The following is a 27,806-nucleotide window of genomic DNA, read 5'->3' on the forward strand; positions in this document are numbered from 1 at the left end:
AAACACAGCAACTCACCTGAAAAAATTGCTGAGGATCCAGGAACTCTCATAATTCAAGTTACCTAATTCTTCTTTCTCAGATTATATAATCTAATTCTGTTGTCATGGCCAAGACATTTTATATTTGTGATATTATACTAAGAGAACACATCCTGAAATTTCTAAAATGTATAAAAATCTTCTGATGTGGTATGTTTTTCTGTGGACATGGACTCTTTCAACTGTTTGAAGTTCCAGGTTTGCAATCTTTTTTAAGATTTCCAATATACGAAATTGTGTTTTACATTTTTTGTAGGTTATGAAGCATCAAAAAAAAAAAAAATGAGAGCCTTGCTCTGAGAAGCAGTGAAGTAAGTAAGGGTTAAACACATTCACCACCAAATAATAAGCAGCATGGTTGGAACACAGTATTCCATAATAAAAAGAGTAACACAATAAAAATTTAATCTCAGAGTATTGCTGGGAGGGGCTGAAGACAGAATTCCAGTGTTGCGTATTTCTTCAGGCACTTGAAGTCTTTCAAGCATTACCACCGGAAGTTTCATTCATGGCACAGTGGGATGCTTTCTCCTGGCACACTTAGGATGGAGAAGAATGGAGAAAAGTTTGGATACATTCATTTCTTCCTCTATTTAGATGACTTTTTAAAGCTTTCAACAAAGAATATATCCTTTAGTAATGTGAAAAGAACCATGTTCTTTTTTCCTTTTCTTTATATATGAGAAAGACAAAATCTATGAGGAAAAACAAAATGAACAAAACTGGCATATTTTATGAAAGATTTATATACAGTATTCATTCTGCTGACATAAGGGCAAGTGTAGAATTATAAACTTTTTTATCATAAACAAAATTAGATTTTCAGGATCATATGTTCATTACTTCAATTCCCACAAATAAAAATTTCTTCATGGAAAAATAGAGATATTTTGAATACTAAAGTCCTTTATTCAACAACACAGAAATTTCACAAAAACAACTTTACTGGGCAAATTGAATGTGGTTTTTTTTTAAGTTTTTTTTTTTTTTTACAGTTTTGTACATGCCCCATAAGTAATTTTCTTTAATAAATACACTGTTTTTCCAAAACTGCTTTTTTTAATAATTGCACAAGCATACATACACCTTACACAAATATCTATTAGAAAATTTAATAGATGACTGCACAGTTCAGAATAGGAGAACGCTGTGAAAGGAGTACATTTTGTGTCCCATGTTCCTGAAATATCTGACTTCCTTGCCATTGTGAAAATGGAATCCCTCCTCACATGGTAGCTGTCTTTTATTCACTAGGAATACAGATCTCAGTGTGAAACTGCCAAATTTAATAAAAACAAAATCTGAAGCATTTAGCTGTTACATGAGAACCAACTGTTTGATATCACTGTGAATCTAACCATGATCAAAGACCCACTACAGCTTTTTGCTGAACACGATTGACCCTGAATAGTGTGCTCATTTAACTGCTTGCCTTTTTTTCATTATTTGATTACAGATACTATCAGCTTAAAGACTTTATATGCTTTAGCATTAATTGTACAACTTACATGCCAGGCGTTCTAAATGAAAGGAAGGGAATATTCTTTTCTGTTAGTGATTGCTTCACACTAATTCATGGGAAGCCCACCATCTCTTGCTCCCTATAAATGTGTTTAGAAGTTGGAAGTTGGGTGTTGGGGATTAAGCAACCAGAGATGTTTTTATATACTCTTACACTGGAGAAAGACTTTCACTGTGTTCTCTCCTAAGGATGGATATGTTTCTCATTTGCAAAAATGTCTCTGCTTGTACACAGGTGGGCAAAATCCATCAGAAAGCCACTTTGGTCTGAAGGCCTGGAAAGAGGGAGGTTTGCATTATGAGGTTCTTATAATGTTTGGGTGCTGAGTGACAGCTGACAAGAAAAATGGTTCATTGCTCTTCATACCAACACCCTGCATACTTTCCAGCTCTCCCCAGCTGCTGACAGAATGTGGCATCTCCTTGTCTACACCTAGAGAAGGGAAGAGTCCTGTGCATATTTGAACCTCTCTTACAAAGCTTTTAATTTGACTTCTCTGATACGTAATTTTTAAATTGTACAGTCCGCCACAATCTATATTCTGATTGCTATCTTCTGAATTTTCTTGGTCCGAATATGAAATGTACAGTGAACAATTTTCAAAAGTTACATTCATTGGCATTTTAGAATCGTGGTAATTGTAAACCTTTAAATCACTCCCTCAGGGTTATAATGATATGCTTTACAAGTTCTCAGTATATGGACTTACGGAGAAGAGAACCAAAAGGAGGACAGAAGAGTAACATCTTTTTTCAACATCACCAACGAGAACTTTTTATGTACCCTACATTATATAAACAGAGTTTTACCAAAAACATAAAAAAGGGGTGGTGTAAAAGAACAATATCAAGAATAAAAACATGTAAGAGAATTAAAGAAAGCTGCACTTTTCCATTTCAATCAACAGATTTTCTTTCATTAAAAAACTGAATTGACATGTATAACAACACATTTTACAATATACAGATTCATTAGTTTTTTAAGAAAACAAATAAAAACACATCAAGACATGCAATACTTAGCATGTATTTTAGACTCTCAATACATTGTCATGAGATCTTTACATGTTACTGTATGCCTAATGCAGCCTGAACAGACGTTTGCTTCAATTCTGTCGTAACAATCACCATTTTCCAAAAAGCAAGGCAAACTTACCATTCAAGTGTAAAAGTAAGTTTTCACTTACTTGTAATTAATTTGCACACTGGCTTAAAAATATAAGCAAAATCAAGTAAAAGTGGATGAGAAAGAACTCATATAGTTCTCATTGGTCCCACAGCAGAAACAGAAATTCTAACTAGAAACCCTCAAAGGAATATACATCAAGCAGAAAGCTATGTCAGAATTAACATACAGCACATTTTAGCTTATGATGATTTAATGATCTTCTTGAAACGGGGACAGGTGTAAAACATGAAATAAGTTTTCCTTAAAAAGCCCATTTGACTGAAACTGGAGGCCTTGCGATCCCCCTCTAGCCAGGTTCAGTCACTTGCTTTTCACACTGGCGTTTGCAGGTAACTTCTCCACCCTCCCTCCCAGACTCTGATGATGAAGTGCTTTCTTCTGGTTTTCTTAAAATCTCCTGTCATATTATTTCCCATTCACAACTACAACTAGCCTTTCAAAATTATTAATCTGCTAGTCTTTCTAAAACTTTACAGCCCTTTTTCACCCTTTCTCTTCTCAAGTTATTTTTCTTTGCATGATCCATCTTGCTAACATTTTTCAGCAGACTAGTGGCTGTCACAGGCTAAAATAGTGGGCTGGTGGATAAAGAACAAAAGTTACAGTAACATGGCAACTTCGATGCTCCATGTATTTTTACTCAATTCTATTTTATTCCTCAAGATGAAAACTGTCTTTATAATCTGGCAAGAAAAAGAAAATGAAATAAACTTCCTAGATATCATGGCATCACAAATAATATCTGTCCTATGGGGACAGCCTTAGGAACCTTGATGGCCATAAGAACACCAAATCCTACGTGAAAGGGCAGCACAGATCCTATGAAGCATTAGCTCCTTTGTGTTTGGGGCTGTTTGCACTTATGGAATTCCACAGAATGTGGACCTGGCTGCTCAGGAATGAAAGCATCAAATGGGAATGGGAGCAATGGAACATTCCACTGAGGGCCTCGGGGAAGGCCACTGGTCCACCTGGGAGGCTATGGGAAAGGAAGATAAAAAGAAATTTAAAAGCCTCACTTTTGTGAATGTGTTCAATTTTTTTAACTTAAAAAATATACGTAGTCATGCCTCAATGCAAGAAGTCTTTCTGTATTCAAATTTTAAAACAAACTACCCATTTCATATCATACATGGAATTAAAACACTTGGGTACATTTTATTAAGTGTTTCTTTTTCCTACCAAAAAAAAAAAAAGAGAACAAAATATGAACAGCAACAAAAAAAATACATACACCCCATGTTGGGCTGAGAAAAAAAAGTCCATCATGAATTTCTCCCCCTAAGATATGATACTTTTCTCTGTATCCTAGAAAACACTGTTTTTTTTTTCTTTTTAAATTTATACAACTGATTCTGCATGTTCCAACTACTCTGAGTACTCCGCCTTACAGTGCAACCCAAGACAAGTCAACTACACTAAGTATTTGGGAGGTATACCCTTCTGTACAGCTCATTTGTAAGCAATGCAAGTGCATAACCACTACTCTAATATAGTGCTCAAAAGATTAATTGAAACTTTCATAACATCTTCCCCTCTTATAACAACACAACTGAAGGTAATTGCTGGATGCATCATAATCTTTTAGTCTTGTAAAACTTGGCATCAAGTCTCTACGGAAAGATGCATGGCAAAACATGCCACTGCTGTTGCTGCTTCTAGAAACAACTGGCAAAAAATATTTAAAGCTAAAATTTATTGCTCCAGATTTAACTTGCAGAACCATACTGTTGTGTACAAACTGTTAATCTCCATAGATGCTCAGACATGATTGTCTCCTTGTGTCTAAACACACAAAATACAAGCTGCTATCTGTACAGTTTACAGTACTGAAACACATATATTTGAAAATGAAGTATAGATATGTACTTTGCAAAGATACATGATTTTACAGCAGGGGTTTACCCAAACTTATTTTTTACAGCCACTTTCAAAATAGACAACAACTTCACTAGTATAGCTAAATTACATCAAAGAAAGAATCAGTGTATTGAAAGTAAATAGACTGGCCAATTCCCCAAGCTCCCAGATTATTTTTATATGTCTTTTTTCTTTTCTTTTCCTTTTTTTTTTTTTTTTGGAAGAAACCCCTATACATAAAATGAAAATAATATCTGGATATTTTCTTCAGTGGTGGACTAAGCAGTTTCTTAAAACAAGACATTAGTTTGCCCTTCACTTCCAAATGCCTTGAAAATAAGATATACTACTGCTTTAAAAGAACCATCGGAATGCTTCAGCGCTGGGAACAGGTGTTCTCTATAAAAAAAGAGCAAGAAAACAAGTTAAGCTTTCTTTCTATGCCAATATAAAATTAGATTTTTCTCCTTTACACTTGAGCAATATTTTTAGTCAGCAATACACAGCATAATGACTTGTATATTTCAACATTTAATAAAAAAAAAGAAATGTTCAGTCTTGGAACATTACAAAAATTGGGATGTTGACTTTAATGCTAATTTACTGAATATAATATTTAAGACACATTAGTCTAAAAAATACAGGGAACACAGCCTAGAACATGGATAACCATCGGAATAAAGGGGGAGGTTCAAACTATTAGCCAATAGTATGACGTCTGGCCAGAAAGTCTGTATCTGCTGCCTAAGTACGCATCCTACGTAAGGTTGATATTTAGAGAATTCAGTGAAGTAATTTTTTTTATTCCGGGGAATTCTGTTTACCACAGACAATAACAAATATTACATTGATATTAATTCTATCATTTAACAACTGCTAATGCTAAACATTCCTACAAATAATCTAATGAGAACTATACTGACAACATATGCCACTATTTTAAAGTCTGCATTTTCAACGAATTAATGTTATATGTATGAAACAAACTTATGCTAGCCAATGACACTCAGTGGAGCATAACTATCCTTTTGCACCATAAAAAGAGTATAGTTTTCCAAAGGAGTATTAAGTTAGCACCAAAAGTATGAACAATCATTTTAACAAAATGCTTAAAGTTATGGTGTTGTTTTGTGTTTTTTTTTTGGTCAGAAAAAAAGTAAAGTATTGAATTTTCCTCTCTCTATTAATATTACAGTAATTCATTATACTATAGTCGTATTCTTTAAAAAAACAGAATCACATAAGAACATTTTGAAGGTACATAAGAAACAATAAGTTAAATTTTCCTATAGGGGCAAATGAAAGAGGGCTGATTTTATTCCTTAGACCAGTCCAACAATCCTGTGCAGAATACAAGATGACTGCCAAGAATAAGTAAGTATATAAGTTGGTATGCTGAATGCTACCAAATTATTGGGTAAGTACAGAACACGCACACACACACATGCACGCACACACACACACACCTCTTAAAAACACATCTTAAGACTGTGTTAATAGCACTTGAATTTCATATTTCAGAAAATACATGAAAAATTCAACTCTAAGTACTCTTTAATAATTGAGGCTAGCTTTTATTTACTTTCTCACATTTGACTAATCTGGTTGATACAGTGCTACTGTAACAATGTCATCTAAAAATAAAAGTGTATTAGTTGGTTAAGATGTCCACTGAAATTTAAATGAAAAAAAAAAACTTTTGAAAGCAAAGCCACTTTTTACTATTTGCACTAGAAAGAATTTTTAAAAATTTGTCCTCAGTCAACACAATAGATTTCCAAAGAAAGTATAAGAACTAATGATTTTTTTAAAAGTAAACTTTCCTCTCAATGTGAGCCTCAAAATCATGACCCCAAGATCAGAATCTCCTGCTCTCCCAACTGAGGCAGCCAGGCACCCAAAACTAATGATTGTAATGCAAGTTTGTATAATGTATATGCAAAATTATTTAACTTGTGAAGTATTCTTTAAAAATGCAAGCAAGAAAGTCTATTATTCCCATATAAGTAGTACTCATTAATATTTTACTCTTTACTCCTCATGATATAATGTTTTCTTCTCTCCAGCTCACTATGAGTATCTGAATCCCCGTCATTTGATTTGGTTGATGAAAAAAACCCCTTTACCACTTTTGAAAACTAACTTTTGAATGATAAATATAATTGTATGTGTTCATTACATTTATTTAGTCATTATTAAAGGAAGTATATGAAGCAATAAGAAACATACTCATTCTAATATTCATGCTTTACACACACACACACACACACACACACACACACACAAGCAGTAAATGAAAACTTAGACGTTCATACCAGATGCTAAGCTTGCTGCCTGATGCCAACTAAGAAGAAATTTTATATAAGTATGCATACTTATATAAATGTAGTCATTTTTAACAAGATAAGTTAGATCCAAACATATCCATGCAATTACAGATTCACATATGAAAAATAAACATGTGCATATATATTCATATATATTCACATTTACATGTATAGAATATGACATAGAGATGCCAATTTACTTTCAGATGCCAACTGGAAACAAGACTGTAAGTATATATACTTAGATAATCTTGTATCTTGATAAACATATATGTTTATGAAGATAAACAGAAAAATGTATGGAGTACATTTTTTAAATGAGGTGAACTCCTTATGTCTTGGATACATTTTGAAAATTCTTTTCCAAATCTTTGCTCTTCCTGTGCCCCTTTTCATTACTAAATTTTATTTGTAATATTTAGAGAAAGCAAGCTTCATAAAATGCCACCTGAGATCCAAGGTCATGGTTGTGAGGAGAAAGATAATCAGTTTTCGGTGCTTATTAGCACCAAAAATTAATTAGATAATGCAAATATGAGAAAAGCAGAGATCTGGTTTCCTTTACTAATACAACCTGTCACAAAATAAAGCACTGTGATGTTTGCATATTATTATGTGTACATTGAGGCCAGTATGTATCTCCATATATAAAGATATAGTCCACTGCGGCCCGGGGGGGGGGGGGGAGGAAGGATGAAGATAAGCAGAGAAGCATCTTTTAAAAAATATTTCTCCCTTATATTAAGATTTTTGAGGTCATGAAGCCTAAAAATGATTTGCTGGGAAATCACTTAAAAGTGTGAGAAAACAGGAAATCTACTAGTGCAGTAATTAGAACAAATTATCAAGGCATTCACCACAAGCTTGAAGTGAGATTTCTCTAAATTTTATTTCAGGGTTGAAAAAGTAACACAACTCCTTAGTGTCCCATAGGCCACACAGGGCAGAAGAAGTATGCTCAACCTCCTGCCCAATTTTCACTGGGCTCATGAAAATTCACTGGAAATTTACTTTACACCTGGACTGAGTTCTTTTTGGTCACGATGGGGAAAGCAACATTGCTTTCATACATAAAATGTTGGTTAAATTATAGGTCTTTGATAAAGTCTGCACTAATCTGGGGACCTATCTTCTCTAATTCTGTCAACTAATGAGGTCATCTTTGTTACAGGAATTTTATTTCAAATGGAATTTTATTTCAAATGGGGCTCAACACACCAGCTGGGAGGATTAAGCACCCTGACCAGCTATCTTCGGGTTATATAAATTCAACAGTCCCCACTGGGAAATCACACTCCTGATGACATTACAGTGACTTTCTGGATCTTGGTGATGCTTGCAGGAAATCGTTATTCTGAGTGACAGGAAAGCCAGATTCCCCAGGAAGAGAAGGGGGCGGGGAGGTAAAGAATAGAATGGAGTTGATCAGCATTGTTTAAGGCAGCCTTCACTGCTCATGCAGGTGTGAACGCTGACACACAGCAGCCTGCTGCTCCCAGGAGGCCTGTGCAGAAACCCACAGCCCTCCGTTCTCCTTCCCGTAGTGCTGTAAAGCCTCGTGTTCCAGAGCATTCCTACCATGAAAGAAAGCAGGAGCCACATACAGAAGACCTTAAACTAATGAGCTTAAAGGCAGGACTTCTGTTTCCTTCCTAAATGACTAAGCCCAAGTACAGTTAACACGTACTTTTAAAAAAAAATGAAAACAGAAGTTATCAATATGTCTCCAGCAGAGGTATATTTAAGTTTAATTTTTGTTAAATCAGCAATGAAGAAATATTTAAACACCCTAAAATAAATTAAAAATCCCCAAAGCTGCCTCCTAAAGAATTTGAGAATTTTTCTTCTTTGGTGTCTGCAGAGCAGGGGGTATCTTCAGGCTGGGCAAGCATCTACATGCTCTTGTGTGAACTTGGCGAGTCGAATAAAAATTCACCTCCTGGAAGCTGTAAAAGGGATATCTACACTTCTTTCTATAAAGTAGGTGGGATTGACTATTCATATTTAGCTACAATATGTAAAGTATGGCACTAAACAAAACTCATTTTAATAAAACCCAACATGAACTTTCAAAGGGCAAATTAAAGACAACTTAACGCCGAAATCTTCTTCAGAATGCATAAAGCTATATAAATTGAGGTAATTATTATGACATTAGAAAATTCTGTAACTAAAGTTCAATATATCTTTCCAATATTTCTTCATATACTTTCTAATCCAAAAATCATGGTGATTCCCCTAGGCCTTCAGAATTCTACTGTGAAATAGGATGTTTCTAATACAATGATTTCCAAGCTGCAGTCAGTACTTGGGGCCACCACTACTCTTAAGCTAATCAAAAATAATTTCTTGTTTTCCCATTTGTTATTAAAGAAATAGAAGTCATCCAATCATTTTCTGATTCTCCTGTAATGATGTGAAGTATGCTTTTTCCAATCAAAACCAAAGCAATATCAAAATGTAGTTTGCCACTCTTCTGAAATAGTGTTTTCCTGTGAGGAGTCGCCTGTAAGTTTCTTAGGCTCCAACCATCTAAGACCTTGAAATTGGAGCACCTCACAGCATTTGATTGACCTCTTCACGCTAGAACTTGAAAACCTCAACAAAGCACTGAAATTTCACGATAGAGAGTACATATTACAAAAGGTAAGAGTAGGTACCATTGTTTGCCTTTAGATATTTGATTATATTTTGTTTTAGCTTCATATGAAACATTAAAACTTTGTAGTATTTTGAATAAACAACAATGAAAGATTCCTGATGATGAAAAAAAATTACTTTTTTTCCTGATTTGATTCACAAAGAATGCTAAAACATCAAGTTATATGAAGTCTCAAAGTTTTTTACTGACAAAATTTCAAAACCTATTTGGAGAAGTGGAAAATTGTATTATGTATACAATACTGTGAATGTGAATACACACACATGCACATTAATACAAGTCTTTGGAAATTTAATAATTATAATTATAATATTATTATAATTGTGATAATAATAATTATGATCTAAAATGATACTTAGGAAATGTTAGAGACACCCCAAAATGTCTCTAGCAGAAATATTTTCTATATCATATTTATAATTAATATTTTAAAAATCATAGACCAGTAATCCACTAACTTTACTAGAATTAATAGCAAGCACAAGTATAGAATAGGTCAGTAAATTGAGAGAAAAATTAATTTATGATATATGATAATCTTACAGTCCAATAACTTATTGTTATTATAATAAAAAACAACTTTATATTTTAATAATACCTCAGTTAATATAAATTAATATAAACAATTTCTACTTTTTAGATTACACCTTTTTCTGTCCTTTTATAATATATATGTCATTTATATTATGTAACATATATCATATGTATGATAGATGTCACATATGTGATATATACTGCACATATGTCACATATGAAATATGTATCAGATTAATTCTTCTCATAATTCAAATTAATTTATCATATGACTGTATAAGTAGTAGTATACTTACATTTTATTTTGGCCATTATCCAGATGTAAACTAAAAGTATCTACCAAAATTATTGATAACTGGAATATTAGATCCCTCTCTAAAAGAGAGAAAGCACCAAATATGTAACTACATAACTTTTATCACCTAATCTTTTGCAGGCATTAAATATGATTATAAGGAGAACTCTACTTTTTTGGTTTTCAAATTGACATGTATGGGGCCAGGATTTCTCTAATTAAGGGTAGAGAACTGGCAATGGCTTTTTCATTAGTATCCATTCTCTGTAGGCCGTTGCTCCTGCTACTCTTCCCACTTTGCAAATATTGAAAGCTCCTCCTCTTCCTCCCCACCCCCTCACCATGAACACCACCACCCTCACCATCACCATTGTGATGGCATGATTTTAGGCGATGATAGCATGACTTGAGAAGATAATAAACCTTGCCAACTTTTGCGGGTGGAAAGATGAATTTATATATTACATTGTACAGATGCTAATCAGTGTACTGGTAGAGCCAGGTAGGAAAACAGCTGTCTAAAGGAGAATGTGTGTGTCTAAAGGGTAGGAATGGGTTGGTAGGAAGGAAAGTAATAGTCTACCACCGTGATTTACATGCATCCAAAAGTGACCAAAAAAGGTGCCCACCTTTGGCCCCAGTATCTAATGCAACTACTTTATTTAGGCAAGTCTCATGATTAATGCTAAGTAGAATTATATTTTAACTGATTTTGGTAAAAACACTTCAAATCACATCATTCTAACAAATAAGTAAATTTATTGTCTGATTAATGAGTTGTTTAGTGATTAAAATGTTCTTGGAAATATAAAAGTAAACTATAATAGAATGATATCAGGGTAAGCAAAAAGAGGAAAATTGGTCAACGATTCACCAATTAAAAAGGTGTTTTTGAAAAAATTATTTTATGCAGTATTTTTAACCCTATGCTAAATGTTCTTAGAGGGAGTGTGAAAGGAAATTAAAAGTAAAATTGAGATTAAAAAGCTAAAATTAGATTAATAACATCAATACTGTCAAGAATGATTAGTACAGAGTCAATTCTATTTATATGTTCCATATGTTTATATTTAATTTATGAATATATACCCAAATATATGTGGTTATGTGATAAATGAATCTTAATCTATCTACCTACCTACCTATCACTTATATACCTGGCAGAGACAAAAGTAAGATAATTCTACCTCCCCTCAAAGTTACTCCACTAATCCTGTTTAATGCAACAATGCCTTTAGGTGAGATCACTGCTAATCAGCTATTGAAAAACCATCAGTATTCTTTTTGTGATAAAGTTATCAGACAATTTTGAAAATTTTGGTTAATTTTTTTTAAGATTTTATTTATTTATTTGACAGATAGAGATCACAAGTAGGCAGAGAGGCAGGTAGAGAGGGAGAGGGAAGCAGGCTCCTTGCTGAGCAAAGAGCCTGATGTGGGGCTCGATCCCAGGACCCTGAGATCATGACCTGAGCCGAAGGCAGAGGCTTAACCCACTGAGCCACCCAGGTTCCCTGAAAATTTTGGTTAATTTTAAAGCAGACAGTGAACTGTCTTGTTTTTTTTTTACTGAACAGAAGAAGAAATATGCTTGTAAAATGTGAGAAAATGGGAGGTCACAAAAAAATTAAGAGGTGAAATTTTAAAATGATCAAAGCTATGATTTGGACAGTCTCTAACATGTATTCAAATTAAATACAATAGTTACACCAAACTTCTATAAGAAATTCAAATTATAGTGCTTCTCTTTGAATTATTATAGATAGGAGAATTTGAGAACTATTCTTTTTATATTATATAAAACGTAAAAATAACTTTAATAATTTTTTTCCCCCTTAGGCTAAGTCCTTAGCATCTTGGATGTAGTCACTGGACTTCATTTGGTTTAGAATCCTCTATGACAAAATTCCAACCACTTCAATAGACCTAGCCCAGAAACCAAAGCATGTTTTATGTCCATGAATTACTTAGAGGAATTTAGAGTAAATTCCAAATATTTCAGTCATTAAGATGTTATCATCAAAATAATGCACTTGGTTAAAACTGTACTTCTGAGAATAACATGTAGCTTTTGCAGTATTTCTTTAAAAAAAAGTGTTTTTTAAATAATTGTAATTGAATTATAACTGCCATCCACCAAGTACTCAAATTCACAATCACTCTGAGTTTTTGGTCTTTCTCATTTTTTTTCCCTTTTAAATAATGAAATTAAAAGGCATACAATCAATAATTATTATAATTTAACTTTATCAAGTTATTACATGTTACCTAGCTCTTTAGAAATACATTTTGGCTAATTTCCCTCATTAAGAGGATATACACTCTTAAGCATTCTACACTACCATGATATCAGCATATCTTGTGCTAAAGCAAGTTCTCAAATCTTTAGATTCAAATTTCTCCTCAGAGAATTTCCACATACTCTTTCTTTTTTATGAGCATCTTGTGCCCCATCTTTGTGCAAACATAGCCACCTTCCCAAAGTTAACTAGTAGAGTCAATTGATAAGCCCAACTTTTTTCAAGCATAGAATTTATAAGATGTAGTGATTAATCATCTTTCTTCCATTTTTTCTGGAGTCTTTTCCATATGTGCATTCTGTATTTTCCAGGAAATTCTCTACATAACACTTAAAAATCACAGATATTTTTGGAAGAATTAGTTGTTTATAGGATGACCTCTATCTCCCTAAACACCAGGGCTAATTTGGAGCATGAGTTTTCTCACTTTGGCTTTTCTATGTTTCTAACAGAAGACCTGAGTGAATTACTCTTTAAGAGAAATGAGAAGTGGTTGGGGGTGGAAACTAGTCTCAGTGAAACTACTTTTCCCCCTGTGGTAAGTGAAAAGAAACAATGTTGAGGGGTTCTAGTGGGCCTAAGCCCAGCCAGACTCATGGCATCTTGCCAAAATTTTTGAGACTTTGTTTCTATGAATTTCTTATTTAAACCAGAATCAAGAAGATGACCTTGGGCATGACAATACTTTCTACCAGTATGCACCTTTCTCCTTTCTCTTGGGTCTGTAACGCTACATTCTGCCTGTCCTTCCTCCTTCCCTCCCTCCCTCCCTTCTTTCTTATTCAGGGCAAACAAGGATTTCCACTGGTCTGCAAAATATACTTGAAATAACAAGTCATACTGTAGATTCTCAGTGTGTTCAAATGCTCAAGGCAAGTATTCTTTTTTTTTCTTCTTTATATTTTGAAAAATTCTACTAATAGCAAATGTAATACAATACCACATAATCACATGGGGTAACCAGGTAGAGATCATCAATGGCAACCTGTATTTCTTATCTAGGTCTGGGGAAGAACTAAGCCAAGGACGCATCAAGGAATCCCAAGGCTTTTAAGTAGATATGAGATTGTTTCCTGAGAAATTATATCATTTTAATTCAATTATGTCAGTTTACATTTGTCCATTTCTTGGGACTGAAAGTTAAGAATATAAGTAGGGAACTAAGTATCCTGGAGGAAGGACTAAGATGTAGATTTAGGCATTTAGATGGGTATTGCAAAAGGCAGAAATAAAGGAAAGTTTAAGTTCCTTAAATATGTGTGTGTGTGTGTGTGTGTGTGTAAACATAATTGTATGTATATAGCCACAGCAATTACCACAAATCTTAAAAAATAGCAGTTCCTACCTAAAGATTTGTCAAATTGAATTGAATCTATCAAAGGCTGACTATATGCTTAGTAACGTACCATGTATTCATGAATATACAGCATAGGTAGAGGCCTGCCTAGAAGTAAAGACACACTATTTATAGAAATACATTTAAATTTTACTCTTTATCTTGTTAACATTGTTCCATTTACAAATGTAATTTCTTTCCTCACTACAATCTCATTCAATAGTGTTGTTGCTGTCACTAAACTAGTGTTTTTCAAACTTTTTTACTGCAACCAACACTCAGAAATACATTTTACATAGCAGCCTAGTACATGCATACACATACATTTATGTATACATACAAACTGAAACAGAAGTTTAACAATATGTACTCTTAGTATATGTGCTGCACTCATATATTTTATGTTCCACTCTCTTCTATTCTAGTTTCTGAAAATCTTCATGGTGAACCAACACATGGACCACTAATGTTCTGTCACCTGCAGTTTGAAAAACACAGTTCCACGCCACACAAATAGCATACTCATGTGAAGAGAATCACATGAGGAAAATCCAAAACCACTCCACTTCACAATGAATTTAACTGTATAGAGCAGCCTTATATTGAGAGATCCAATCTGTATTTCCTTTGGGACAGAAAAGGCCAGTGTTCTCTATTTTGTTTTTCATGGATGAAAATTAGAGCACACAAAGTATTTAATGTTTACTAGAGGATTCCACACCTTCTCACTTCTCATCGATCTACATACAACTGAGAATTTTAGCTCTTTCCTTATTCTTAACTCCATTAAAACCATCGCTGATCTCATTTAACCTACACACAAATACACTTTCCATAGACAGGTCTTTCCCCAGCACAGTTACATTCCTGTCACTGATTCACCAGCACCCCGTAATCATCATTTCCACACATTTAAATTTAAATAGTCTGTCTTTCCTTTAAAATGTATTTTATCTCTTTCAACTCTGAAAGGTTTTGGAGAAAATATATCTTCTCTGGAATTTACCAGATTTGCTGAAATACACAGAAATGGCCATAAGTCTTCGCGATCTATAAACATATGCCCCCCTCCCCTCTGATCCTCCTAGATCTCTATCCTTTTGATTCTATCAATCATCCAGGACTCCCCCCCCCCCCCAAGTCTTTGGGCAAGAAACAACACTTTCAGTAGAGTTTTCCCCAGTTTGCCACTTGTTCACATTTTCAAGAATGTCCTCTAAACTATGAATTTAGATGGAGAAGAGATCCAAATGGGATCCCATTTTCCACCCATTTTGGAAGCATTCTCTTTTAGTTACACTTTGGAATTATTCTACCAAATGTTTCAAAGACATAAGTAAAAATAATAACATCAGCTATAACACAATCTGTTTTCCCTGTCTCTGATTCAGCTGCCACTCCACTGAACTTGAGCTTTAGCTCTGACTCCCAAACCAAATATATTGAGTGAAGTCATAAAAATATTATCTTCCCTCTTTTTATAGTTTCCACTCTCTGCAAAACTTCTATAACTGCTGAAGGAAAGCAGACATCCATATCCTGTCTTGACAAAGTTCTTTCTAGATAACTGCATTGTGTCCTGACTTGAATATTCCTTTCTCCTGGATTTTTAGTGCTTTCTGGATTAGTATTCCACATTTTTTAGGGCTTATCACTGTTTTCTCCCAAAAAACCATTAGCCTTTTCTATTATTGCTCACCAACTTTCTTCATTTCATAAATACCTTCTCCTTATTAAAAAAAGAAAGCACTGCATAGTTACTTTACTTTTTATCCCAAAATGTGTATCTACCTATTTTATCTCCTATACACTTATCTTCCAAAATAAAAGTAACTCTAACATTTTCCAATATTTATTAAATGTTTTTCAACTAGAATTTATATGCATTTAACCATTTCTTTCTTACAATGATTTTCTTAAATTAATTCCCTTTTAGACTAACTCCTCTTGTCTATCCAAATAAAGAAAATAGTAGCCAAAGGAAGATGCTTTGTTAAAGTCAACCAATCTCTGTGTGTGTGTGTGTGTCTCTGTCTCAGGTGTTACAGAAATTAATGGCAATGGGGTGCCTTTGGTGAGGAAGGAGGAAGAGCACTAATTTATTTAAGGCTCACCACACTGACTGACTTGACCAGGCAATTTGTGCACTTTTCCTGGTATTTGACAGTGCAAGTACAAGAACAAGGAAAACTTGTTTATCAGGTTTATCTCTTTCCAAGTGAACTCAAGCCAGATATTTGGTGAACTTGATGATTAAAGCAAAAATTCAGAAAACACAAACCACAATGTAGTCTGCCTGTGCTTTAATTTCTGAAAACTATAAGAAGCCTGTGGTGGATGGGATTATCCATAAACATAATTGTCTTATTCTCTACTTTTCAGTCGAGGACTTTAACATAGGAATGAGAAATTGCATAGCGTCTTTTATTATACAAAGTACACTAACTGACATACAGCATCAGAAAGTTGTAAGCTAATGAATACTATTATCGCCATTCTATATAGTTGGGGAAACAAAGTTCAGAGAAGTTATGCTGATGTACCTAATTTCAACTGTAAGTTACCTGATACTACTAGCTCTTCTCATACCCCATCATCAAAATGTGGTCATACGGCCCAAATATAATTTTTAATTATAAAAGAAATAAAAAGCCAAGAAACTAGTAGTATACTTCCCTAATATAATTTCTATCTGGTTTTATACAGCCAAAGAACTACATCTTCAGTATACTTTTTTGAAAAAGTAATTTTTGCTTTGCCGTTTGCTTTTGAGTAAGAAATGTAATGTGAAATCAATGCTTTAAATATTAAGAAAAAGAAAAACAGGACAAATTTAACAGGCTCACTCTCATACCTGGTTTTGGATTCCTATGCCGTTAAAAAAAAATTAAGAGAAAGCCCCGAAGATTCACAGAGGGAAAAAAAAAATATTTCTCATAATGTTTTAGAGTAGAAGTTAACAAGCCTGCTGGGATCCTTTTAGCCCCTGCAGAGCTAAGTCTTCAACATTATTAAATGGCTGTCGCATCTGAAGTATGGTGCAACATAACTCAATAAACAACAGAAAACATACGATGCTGAATGGAGGAAGGCTTTCCTATTACAGTGCAGAATAATTCACTATCAGGACAGGTGTTTGTATGTGATGGAACAAGATATGACTGAAGGATAAACCACCCCTGTGCCCCTCCCCCAAGTATTCTGAAACTCTTAAGGATAATAGCATAATGCCAGATGAAAAACTATGTTAAGAATGAGCAGAAACACTGCAGCACAAGGAACAAAATTAACGCCTATGCAGAATCGTCAAATTTTACACTGATTACTATAATAAAAAATCCTTGAAAACAAATTTTTGTAAAAAATGGTATTTTCTAGAGTGTTCTACAGATCCTATACTACATTTTAGTTGCTGACTGAAATCATACATAAAAACAAAAAAATTTTACCATTATTTTGAGTTCTTGTTTTTTAAAGATTAACTTTAAAATAAAGGAAAACTAAGAGAGATGTAGTCCTTTATCCAACTTACATATTTACATGGGCCTTCCCTTTCAACAAATGTTGAATTTAACCTATTAATTTGATTAGATATTTTTATGCAATGAATACATTAGATTAACATTTTGTATAATGTGAGGAAAAATACATGTAAAAAAAATGGAAGCATATCCACTCTTGTGAAACTTATTGGATAGTGGGGGACATTTTGTTACACTTTTTCAAAGCAAAATTAAAGGTGAGTTGTTTTCTGGTAAAAATAAACTATGTATTCAGGTAATCTAACCAGCTGAGTTCAAACAGTTCTAAGCACCAACTACTTCGAAAGAATTTTTAAAAACACATTTCTACAGACTCAAATAATTTCATGTTTTACTCGTGTATCCAGAAAGAATATTCCACAAGGTTGTCAGGATCACCCTCCCCATAGATCTTCAGTCTCCAACCTGGCAAACTAGAGCCAATGTGGATAAAATGCCCACCCTTCTTCCACTACTCCTTTCCAGTTTTAGTCTTATAGACTAGTATATTAATTTGTTTTGTATCTGCCAACCTATAAGTCAAAACTCCTAACTGTTCACCCAGGAAACGAGGGATTTACCAAAATGGGTAGCAATACTTGTCATCAGTTCAGCAAAAAGTCTAAAAATCAAGTAACTCTTGTGTTCCTAATCATTAGATACCCTTTTCATTCTTATTTAATAAGTATAATATTTTTAACTGATTAGTCTAAAAGTTGTTATTGTTGATTTGTTCTGATTGGCTTTCTGATTGCTTATTTGTATTTTGTTTGATGACAGTTGAATTTCACACATTCTTAGAAGATAACTTACATATGGATTTTAATTACCTTTATTTTACTATTCCTAATTGCCATACAAAAGATTGCTTAGAATTTATATGATATTTGCATGGGTGGGGTATTATTTTCATTTAGGAATTATTAAAAAGGCATGGTTCTTTAAAAAAAAAACTTTGACTATATTGTATTAAATATAGTGATAGAAGGAAAATCTCACTGAACTTGTATTACAGTTTGATGACTTGACTACAAATCTATTTGTCTTTAGTTAAAGCTAAACTTTTCTGAACCTTTTTCTTATCATTTATGAAACTCAGGATCTTTTTTCCTATATGAGTTTTGTATTACACTCTAGTGTTAATATACTATCATTTGTTTGAATTGATTGACAACTTTCCTCTTTCCCTTTGATAGTTACATACTTGCATTTTGATAATAAAACAAAAATTCATATTTTTATACTAGTATGTTTTTGGTTTTTGAAACTAAAAACTGAGAACTCGTTTTTAAATTGTGATATAAAATGACAAACTGATGAATGTTTCAATTTAAGATATGAAATATGTATGTTTACCTATACATTTTTTTAAAGTCACCAAACTTCAAAAACTTATAACATGTTCAATTATTGGCTGTTTTCATTATTTAACTATACATATTCTGAGTTTGAAGAACACACAAATTTTACATATGGTCTATAAATAAATTTCTTTAGGAAGCAGGTACCATCTTCCTTGTAGACAATGTTGTGTCCAGAATTTTATGACTGCCTTTTGTGTGGTGGAACTTAATGGCATGTATAAAGAAATGTGTCCTCTTCCCTTAAAATACTCCTTAAAAAATCAAGTTATCAGGGTGCCTGGACGGCTCAGTCATTAAGCATCTGTCTTCAGCTCAGGTCATGATCCCAGGGTACTGGGATGGAGCCCTGCATCAGGCTTCCCGCTCAGGGGGAAGCCTGCTTCTCCCTCTCCCACTCCCTCTGCTTGGGTTCCCTCTCTCACTGTGTCTCTCTCTCTGTCAAATAATAAATAAAATCTTAATAAAATAAAATAAAATAAAAATCAAGTTACCAAGTTTGGGACAATATTTGGGTGTTTTCCACCAAACCCCTTAGTAGCTCAACCTAACTTGTTGGCCTGAATATTCAGTAGATATATGTTTTAATGAGAGAAAGATTTTAAAAGAAAAGAGATTGAAATTGTCCCTTTTTCTTGAAGTTCCATTTTCTCTTCACTATAGTCTCTTTACTATAATGATTTCAAGTCCCTCCTCTAACTTGTGGTGGCAGCGTGTAACTTACAGCTGAGAGCCAAGAGTGGGGGCAGGGAAATCTCCTGAGGTGTTGCTTACTAATGTAATTCCATAAATCAGCTAATGGGAGAGAAACCAGATCTGTGTGGTCTCTAATGCTGTCCCACAGAGATCAATCATGTCACCTGAACAATGTTCAGGCACTAAGAGGCTGGGGTTGCCCATGGGACAATCCTATCCCTTGAGCCATATCGAGTTGGGATATTTTAAAAAGTTAGAGCTTCATATCAGAAATGTAACTGCTGCAAATATGAAAACTGAAGGACTGGTTACTTTTGCACGAGACAAAGTGCTATTATGTAACTTATTATCATAATGCATAATCATATGTTTATTAAAATCTCTCAACTTGGTATTGATCATTTAGGATGCAAGTTTTTAAAATAAGTTTTGTTGCAGAAGGGGCATACGGTATTTGTAATAGCTGCTTTGAATAATTAATGATAGTTTTTTAATGTAATAATTGACTAAATGAACAGTGTTCTATACAAATATACAGTGCACAGTATCACAGAAAAACTGAATTTGTTATATGTGTATTATTATCTTATGGAATATTATCAAGGACGTGATTTGATAAACCTATTTCCAAGGCAGTAAGATGTTCTTAACATGAGACTAAGCAGGAAAATGTGAAAATAAGTAAGGCTGTTTTAAAAGGAATGCCAGAGGGGAGACTTCAAAAAAATGTGGGCAAGACTCCCAACACTTCCATGTTCCATGTGTTTCAGTTTACTCACCCTGAAAATCTGATTAAGCCTCCAGCCTTTGGGATGAGAATAAGTCAAAGGAAAGAAGGACGCATGAGGTTTGAAATGTTAAATCAGAATATAACTAATGATTATGATGCTGCTATTAATTGGTGTCCATAATTTAAAGCCAACAAATACAAGTTACTGAACTTAAACCTGAGGTCCACAGGTGATATCCATAATGAATCCCCAAATCACTGTCCTCATCTAGGGAGTCTAACCAATCTCTAAAACACCTCCACAGATGATGATAACTTACAGGAACCAAATTAGAGAGGGAAGCAGGTCAGCAGGGGACTTTTCACCAACCAGCAAACACTGTTCCAGCTTTGGTTCAGTCATGTAAACCCTGTCACTCTGACATGCATCCAGCTGCTTCCCTACAGCCATAACTGTGTGGTTACACATATGCTTATGTCTGCCATTGCCTTTTTAAAATAACCTAGAGAGAATCTTAGCCAATTAAAAAAATGAAATAAAACAACCCCTCCCCCACCAAACTTTTTCTTTCTACCAAATAACACTCTGCTAACGATCTTAGCCTTGAACCATGACCCCATTCTCTGGTAGGAAGGGGTATGTAGTTAGGAAAACATCTTCAGAGAGCTCTACAAAGACAGGGATGTGTTTCCTTTCTCACCCACACCCCATTTTCTGAAGATCAACAGAACTGTTGTGCACTTGGATTAAAAAAGAAGAAGGAGAAGAAGAGGAGGAGGAAGGAGGAGGAGGAGGAGGAAGAAAACATAATACTATGGGATCAAAATGTCTAAGGAATTTAAGCATCAAAACCAGTTTGTGGGAAAACTATCCAAAGGAGGGGGAAAAAAAAGGGAATTTATGAAGTTTGTCTAGACTGATACATCAGCATAGAAACTTGTGCAGAAAACCTATTGGTACCTACACTAAGCTCCTGCAAAGCAGTTATTTACTAAATAAATCAGAATTATTCAGTGGTCTTACCCACTGCATACTCTAAATCAGGACAAGGCAGTGCCATGGGTGTAGCTGAAGATGTGGCCTACTAGCAACATGAAATCTGTAATTCTAGATACTATACAATTCAAGTGGAAAAATAAAAACCATCTAGTCCTTATCAACTGGGCATCAACAGGAACTTTAGTATGAACTGAATTTTAACTTCCATGGGCCTTAGAGACCTAGAGGTAAGTTACAACAAACTAGTCCAGAAAACGGAATTTAAAAATTAAAAACGAATTTTTGCCACCAACAAAATACAGGGACCTGCATTTTTATAATTGTTATTATCTTTGTTTAAGCAGTGTTGCCAAAGGAAGTGTAATAAACCACCCTGGAGTAAAGTCAAACTTTCGACAAAGAGATGGGTTTTCTTATAAAGAGGAATACATGTAACATTTTGATGGAACTGATCACAATCAATAACGATATCAATATAATACTGTTTTTTTTGAATCTCAAAATGTTATTTGCCTTGCATATTAATAAAACTTGAAAAAAACTATACCTTATTTGTGTTCTAGCCTCCAACAAAATTCTTTAACTTTCCTTTTTAAAAAATCCTTTTAAAGACCAGTCCTTCATGGAAAAAACTCCTTTAAGTAGTGCTCACAATTTTTAAAAAGAATGTGCAAGTGCCCTTCTGATGATAACTTGTGAGAGACAATCTCACTCTGTAATCTAGACCATAGAATATTCCCAAATGCTAAATCTACCACCTATATTCTCAAGTATATATGAACATCCTGCCACCTACTCTGTAAACGATATCAAGGGGCTAAATATGATTATTTGTTCATACATCTTGCTAAACATGCCACTAAAATCATTTCGTTTACCTATGATTGTACATTTTTTCCCTTTTTGTTTTGATCATGTTACCATATGAAATTCCCACCAAACACATCACTCTTTGTATTTAACATAATTAAAAGCCTAATTTAACAATTACTTTGGTGACAGTCGATACATTGTCTAATTTAAGGACATATGGAAAAAAAACCAAAAACTATTGTTGACTACCTAGCGTATCAATCAAAACTGTGCTTCGTTTATAGAACAGTTTTGTGACCACAAAATGGTTACTTTGTCAAATGCAGAGCCCAGAGGAAATATTCTTTGGTAACCAAATTTTAGTAATCATTTTTTTGTGAGATTATGTAAAACAATTCTTAAATAAAATTACCGTCACCTGTCTGAAATGAACTCATTCTGTCCCTTGATTTTAAGACACACCCCCTCAAAAATTGCAGGTGGCGTTCAGCTTTCTATATTACTTCTCCTTTCTCAAAAAATACCAGATATGCAGAAAATGGGAAACAGAAACATTTTTATCATGGTGAAGAGAAAAACTTCTGGAAGGGGGTAGAACACCCTTTTGAATCCATGTTATTTCAGCTTCCAAGATTCCTCTGTGTGTGTGTCTTAATGCAAACATAGGCTTGTGTGCCACAAATGGTGTCCTCACTGTTATAACTGGGCCACTAATAAGTCTCTCTTAGCCAATAAAAGTATATAAAATGTGGTATGTCCAATCCTTTGGGCAGAGATGCTTTTAAAACTAATACTAACAGGGAGGGGGCATATTAAACCGCCAAGGGGCATTTTTGAGCATACTGAATGTGAAACTTCTGATTTTTTAAACCAATTACATTAGTTTACCACCGCAGATTAAAAAAAAAAAAAAGGAGGGGCGCACCCCCCCCCCCCCATCTGGAGGCCAGTTCCACGCGAAGTGCAGCTGGGGAGGGTGGTGAAGAGGCCGTGCCCTCACAACCACCTGCAACTGTATCTTACAGCCTGAATGAAGCTTCAGGAAAGGGGTACTGCATCTTCAAGCCAGACAAGAAGCCCTGAAGGGGAGAAGAGAGGGGAGTGAGGAGGGAGGGGGGGAGACTGGGAAACAAGAAATCATCTCCTCTGACCTCTAGCGAAGTGCCAGGTTTTTTCTTTAGCTCTTCACATTTTCTAAATTTGCAGATCTGGTGTCCCGTTTTGCGGTTCCTGCAACTGCTGCAGACGCCACAGTTGATGAGCCTCTTGCAGGGCACACAGACCCCACACCTTTTCCTCTTCTTCTTGGCCGGGTTGGCTCCGCTAGCTCCCCCTGAGGAGGACGAGGAGGAGGAGGAATGATTCTGCGGGCAGTCTGCCAGATTGGCAATTTGAAACGCACTGTCTGTGACGGCTGCTGAGGCTGCTGCGGGGGAGTGAAGGGCTGTCATGACGATGACCCCTGGAGGTAATGAGATGCCCCCTAAAGCCGGGATAGCGGAAAAAGTCCCCACGCGCTCGGGGAGATTCATTATCTCTGCTTCAGCAGCGCCGCATTTGAGCTTGTTCATGCATTCCCCCGCCAAAGGTCTGCAGTGTTCAGGGGATAAGGTGGAGAGGAAATTAGTATTTGCCATTTGCAACGACGGCTCTGGCGGGCAGCCAGCTTTCCCCAGCCTCTGGGAGTCGTTTCGGTGGTGCATGCTGGTCCTGCTGCCGCCGCCGCCGCCGCCGCCGCCGCCGCCACCGCCGCCGCCGCCGCCGCCGCCACCGCCGGCGGGGAGGATTGCCGAAGAGGAGGCGGAGGAGGAGGCGGCGGCGGAGGAGGATTTCCTGCCGCCCCCGCCGCCCCCGCCACCGCCCCCGCCGCCCCCGCCGCCGCTGCCGCCCCCGCCGCCGCCCCCGCCCCCGCCGCTGCCCCAGAGCATGGCGGTGGCGGCGGCGGCGGTGGCCGCGTTGTCGCAGTTCCAGGGGGACATGCCGATGCGCGCGGCGGCCGCGGCGGCGGCGGCGCTGCTGGGGAAGATGGGGGTGGTGATGCGCGCGATCTTGGCCGCCTGCGGGAAGGCGCCCCCGTTGGTCTTGTAGAAGGAGGTGGCAAAGGAGCGGTAGCGCTCCATCTCCGAGTTGTAATCCACAAGGCTGTTCAGGGCCCCCTCGGGCAGGTGGCTTTCCTTGGGCAAGCCCGGGGCCTCCGGGCTCGGCCCGGGCTCCACGCAGACATTGGTGTTCATGGTGCAGGGGGGGAAGAAGGGGTGCAGGGTGGAAGTGGGGACCGCCTGGTCCGACACCTGGGTGGGAAAGGGGGGAAGGTGGGGGGGAGGGAAGGGGGTGATGGTGGTGTTGGGGTGGGGGCCGAGGCGGGAGGGGAAAGTAGGTCCGGATGGGGAAAGCAAGGTGAGGACTGCTTTATTCCTCTCTGGGGCGCATTTCCACAGACGGTGAATTCCCAGGCAGCGTCTTCCTTAGCATTATCCTCCAACTGTTACAACTAAAATAAAGAAAGTCATTCCAACGAGCTGCACGAGGAAAAAGATTAAAATAAATAAACAGCCTCCCTCACTACCCCACCGCAGACACACAGAACTCCCACATTCTTCGTCAGGTCGTTTGCATGACAATCATCAAGACGTGACCCCCCCCCCCCCCGCCATCCCCCCCCCCCCCACGCTCCCAACCCACTCCCTCCCTCCCCACAGCACACCACAGCTCCTCCTCCCTATTCTCATAACCCTCCAGAGAAAATGTATTAATAGCCAGGATACCCAGGGAAAGAGGAAAGACGGGGGTGACAAATGCCGAGGGAAAAGGGCAATTGGAGTGCTAAAGACATGCAAATCAGGGGTGGGAGGGCGATACTACCTATAAGCAGAGGGCATTTAAACATTATGAAATGTGTGAACAAGTGCTGCCTGGGCATGCAAATGCTGTAAAGTAGAAAACAGCAATGGCCCTATGAGGAAAATGAACAGGAAATTAGCAAATGAAGTACTGAGAAAGTCTACAATACATCCGAGTATAAACTGTAAGCAAACACAATACAACTGAGAGCTAAGAGACTGCCCACATACAATCTGAACTAAAGAGGCAGGGAAAAAAGAACTACCAGCTGCCACAGTGTCCTTCTGTGTCTGCGGTCATTAGTTTGAATCCCAGCACAGCTGGCTCTGTTAGGGTCTTAATTCAATGGACCAAGGACAGGTCTCAATTGTACAAGCCATTTGGTGGTGGGGCTCGGTGGGGGTAAGAGGGTGGTGTTCTACTTGTTTAAAAGAAATAAAGAAAGGAAAGAAAAATGGACGAGATACAAATTTTTAAAAATAATACAAACAATGTCACCCGTTTTAAACCAAGAGCCTGCAGCCTCTTTAAGAATATTCCCAATAATTCCTAATGGAGACTCCTGTCTCTTCCCAAGACAAGAGGAAAGCATGGGACTTTTTTTTTTTTTTTTTTTTTTTTTTTTTAAGGATCTCTCATAGTCACTGGTTTTTACATTGAGTAAAAAGGTGGTGGGTTGGGGAGGAAGGGAGATCCCTTAAGGTGTTGTTTACTTGAAGAAATAACCATAAAAAAGATTTTCTTTCTTTTGCTCTTTTTAAGAGGAAAGTTTAATGTTAACTGGGTATTTGCATTCATACCTTTGCTTACAGGCCATTATTATGCTTTAGGAAGAGGTATTTTAGTTGTTTATCACAGAGGAAGAGGTACATCTCAGCCTTTTAAGAAGTAACGCAAAGACATAAAGTGTATATTAACCTAAAAAAACCAGTTTCTTTGTTTCCAGATTTTGGGGGGGGGGGGCAGAATATCTTTCTGTGACATCTTTTGAAGCCCACATGTTGGTCTGGAATGTGGAGTTCAGGGAATTCTAAATGGGGGCCCAGTAGTCTCAGTCTCAAATATTCAGTTCGAAATGGATATCAATTATAGTAATTATGCTTATAATTAGATTAATGAACCATTTATGCCCAAACTCCAAGTGCAAAAACTTCAAGACCTGCTGATGAGGTGCCCTAAAAAGAGGGGTTTATGTAAACAAATCCCTATTAGGCAAAGTAAATCAAGATAAGGAACCTCACCCCAGGCTGGATTAGAAGCTAGCAGGCATCTTTCAATCACAGCAAGTCCCTAATCACTCAGGAACCACCTCTGTGGTTTCGCATTAGGGAAAACTGCTCCCTTCAGAGGTCTGATGGCAATACAAAGGGTGCCCCCAAAATGCTCCTGGCTAAATATTCTTGATGCTTGGAAGGGGGTAGGGGAAGACACAGCAAGAATATGCATATAGCTTCAGTTTCTGCGAATCACATTGTAACTGCAAGACCATAATAACTGCTACTCAGTAAAAACTAGTTATGCCAACCATGCATTAGCTATCACATTGAGTGGAGAGAAAAAAATTCAGTATTTTAGTCTTCTGACCTTGTTCCATATAAAGAAATAATTTAATGTCCCCTTTCCAGAGTATTAGAGTGCTGTTTGCAAACAGAAGCTTTCCTTGCTTTTCTTATTGCCATCACCTCCCCCTTCCTCCCTCAAGGTTTAATGCCACCAGAAACTGTAGAAAATGATTGTGCCCAGTATCCAGGTCATTATTGTTTAATCAATGCATCTCTGGAGCATGAAAAAGGTACCTAAGCCACAGCTATTGTTTGGATTTTCTTTAAAAAACAAAATAAAACACACACAAATAACTATAGTCCTATTCCAAAGCTAAATTAGACAACCATACTTCATGATCCTGTTTTGCCTTTAAACAATGTGACTGTACATGCCTAATATTGTATGTCTGGTCTACCAGAGACATAGAGATCAAAGGTCATATTTAACATTCAGGAGGAGGGGCGGGTGCAGATTAATTAATAAATTAATACAGCGACGCCTTTTATTGCTGGAGTCCAGCATTAATAATCTACTTTTACAATCCCAACGGACAGCAAACATTTAAGAGAAAAAAAGCCAGAGAAAGAGAAAGAACAATCACTTACCAGTCTCTTTTTATTTGGGGAGCCTTAGAATTTGCAGACGCTGCTAGTCTGCCTTTAATTAGTTGCACATCACCCCCTAACACAAAGAAACACAAATCCAGATGTGTCTTGGCAGCTCCCAATTACAACTTTAATACTTGTAAACAAACTGTTGGGGGGGGGATAAATAAATATGCGGATCAAAAAAAAATACCTGTAAATGGCTTTTTTTTTCTTGTTGCAGAGAGAAGGAGGAGGAGATGGTGTTAGTGGTGGGGGTGGAAGGAGGAGGAGGTGGGGGGAGAGGAAAGAGCCGAGTGTGAGTGTATGTGTGAGAGCGCGGGGCTGTTCTCGGTGGTCTCTCCTCTCCCAGCGCGTTGCTCTCCGTCCGTCTCCAGTCGCTGTGTGCGAGGGAGGGAGGGAGCCGGGGAGTCTCTCTCTCTCTCTCTCCCCTCTCTCTCTCTCTCTCACCCTCCCCCCCCTTCCCTCTCTGTTTGTGTGTGTGTGCGTGTGTGTGGTTGCTGGGGGAGGGGAGCGCGAGAGAAAGGCGAGGGAGGAGGTGTGGAGGCTGGGGGCGGGGGCGGGGGGGTGATTGGCGCCGAGGTGAGGAGGACGCAGGGACGTGGACACCTACTGATGATTGGCTGCAAAT

At 36.8% G+C, this 27,806-nt stretch overlaps 1 protein-coding gene across 3 annotated transcripts; it reads right to left on the reverse strand.

The window, feature by feature from the left end:
* Positions 1 to 925: 925 nt before the first annotated feature.
* CXXC4 (CXXC finger protein 4) lies at positions 926 to 27,592 on the reverse strand. Of its 3 annotated transcripts, XM_047718127.1 has the most exons (4): positions 27,369 to 27,592; positions 27,176 to 27,251; positions 23,336 to 24,675; positions 926 to 5,008 (listed from the first exon to the last, which is right to left on the reverse strand). In XM_047718127.1, exons 3-4 carry the CDS (start codon positions 24,416 to 24,418, stop codon positions 4,964 to 4,966), a joined length of 1,128 nt encoding a protein of 375 aa, XP_047574083.1. In that variant the 5' UTR covers positions 24,419 to 24,675; positions 27,176 to 27,251; positions 27,369 to 27,592; the 3' UTR covers positions 926 to 4,963. The 3 variants fall into 3 exon arrangements, with proteins under 3 accessions (XP_047574083.1, XP_047574081.1, XP_047574082.1); XM_047718125.1 differs by lacking the exon at positions 926 to 5,008 and having other exon boundaries at positions 23,146 to 24,675; XM_047718126.1 differs by lacking the exons at positions 926 to 5,008; positions 27,176 to 27,251 and having other exon boundaries at positions 23,146 to 24,675.
* Positions 27,593 to 27,806: the final 214 nt, after the last annotated feature.

The sequence above is a fragment of the Lutra lutra genome, chromosome 2, assembly GCF_902655055.1.
Source record: "Lutra lutra chromosome 2, mLutLut1.2, whole genome shotgun sequence".
Lineage (NCBI taxonomy): Eukaryota > Metazoa > Chordata > Mammalia > Carnivora > Mustelidae > Lutra > Lutra lutra.

What these genes read in the sequence shown, in the direction of transcription:
- CXXC4 (XM_047718126.1), bottom strand. Translation starts at nt 24,418, where the DNA reads ATGAACACCAATGTCTGCGTGGAGCCCGGGCCGAGCCCGGAGGCCCCG.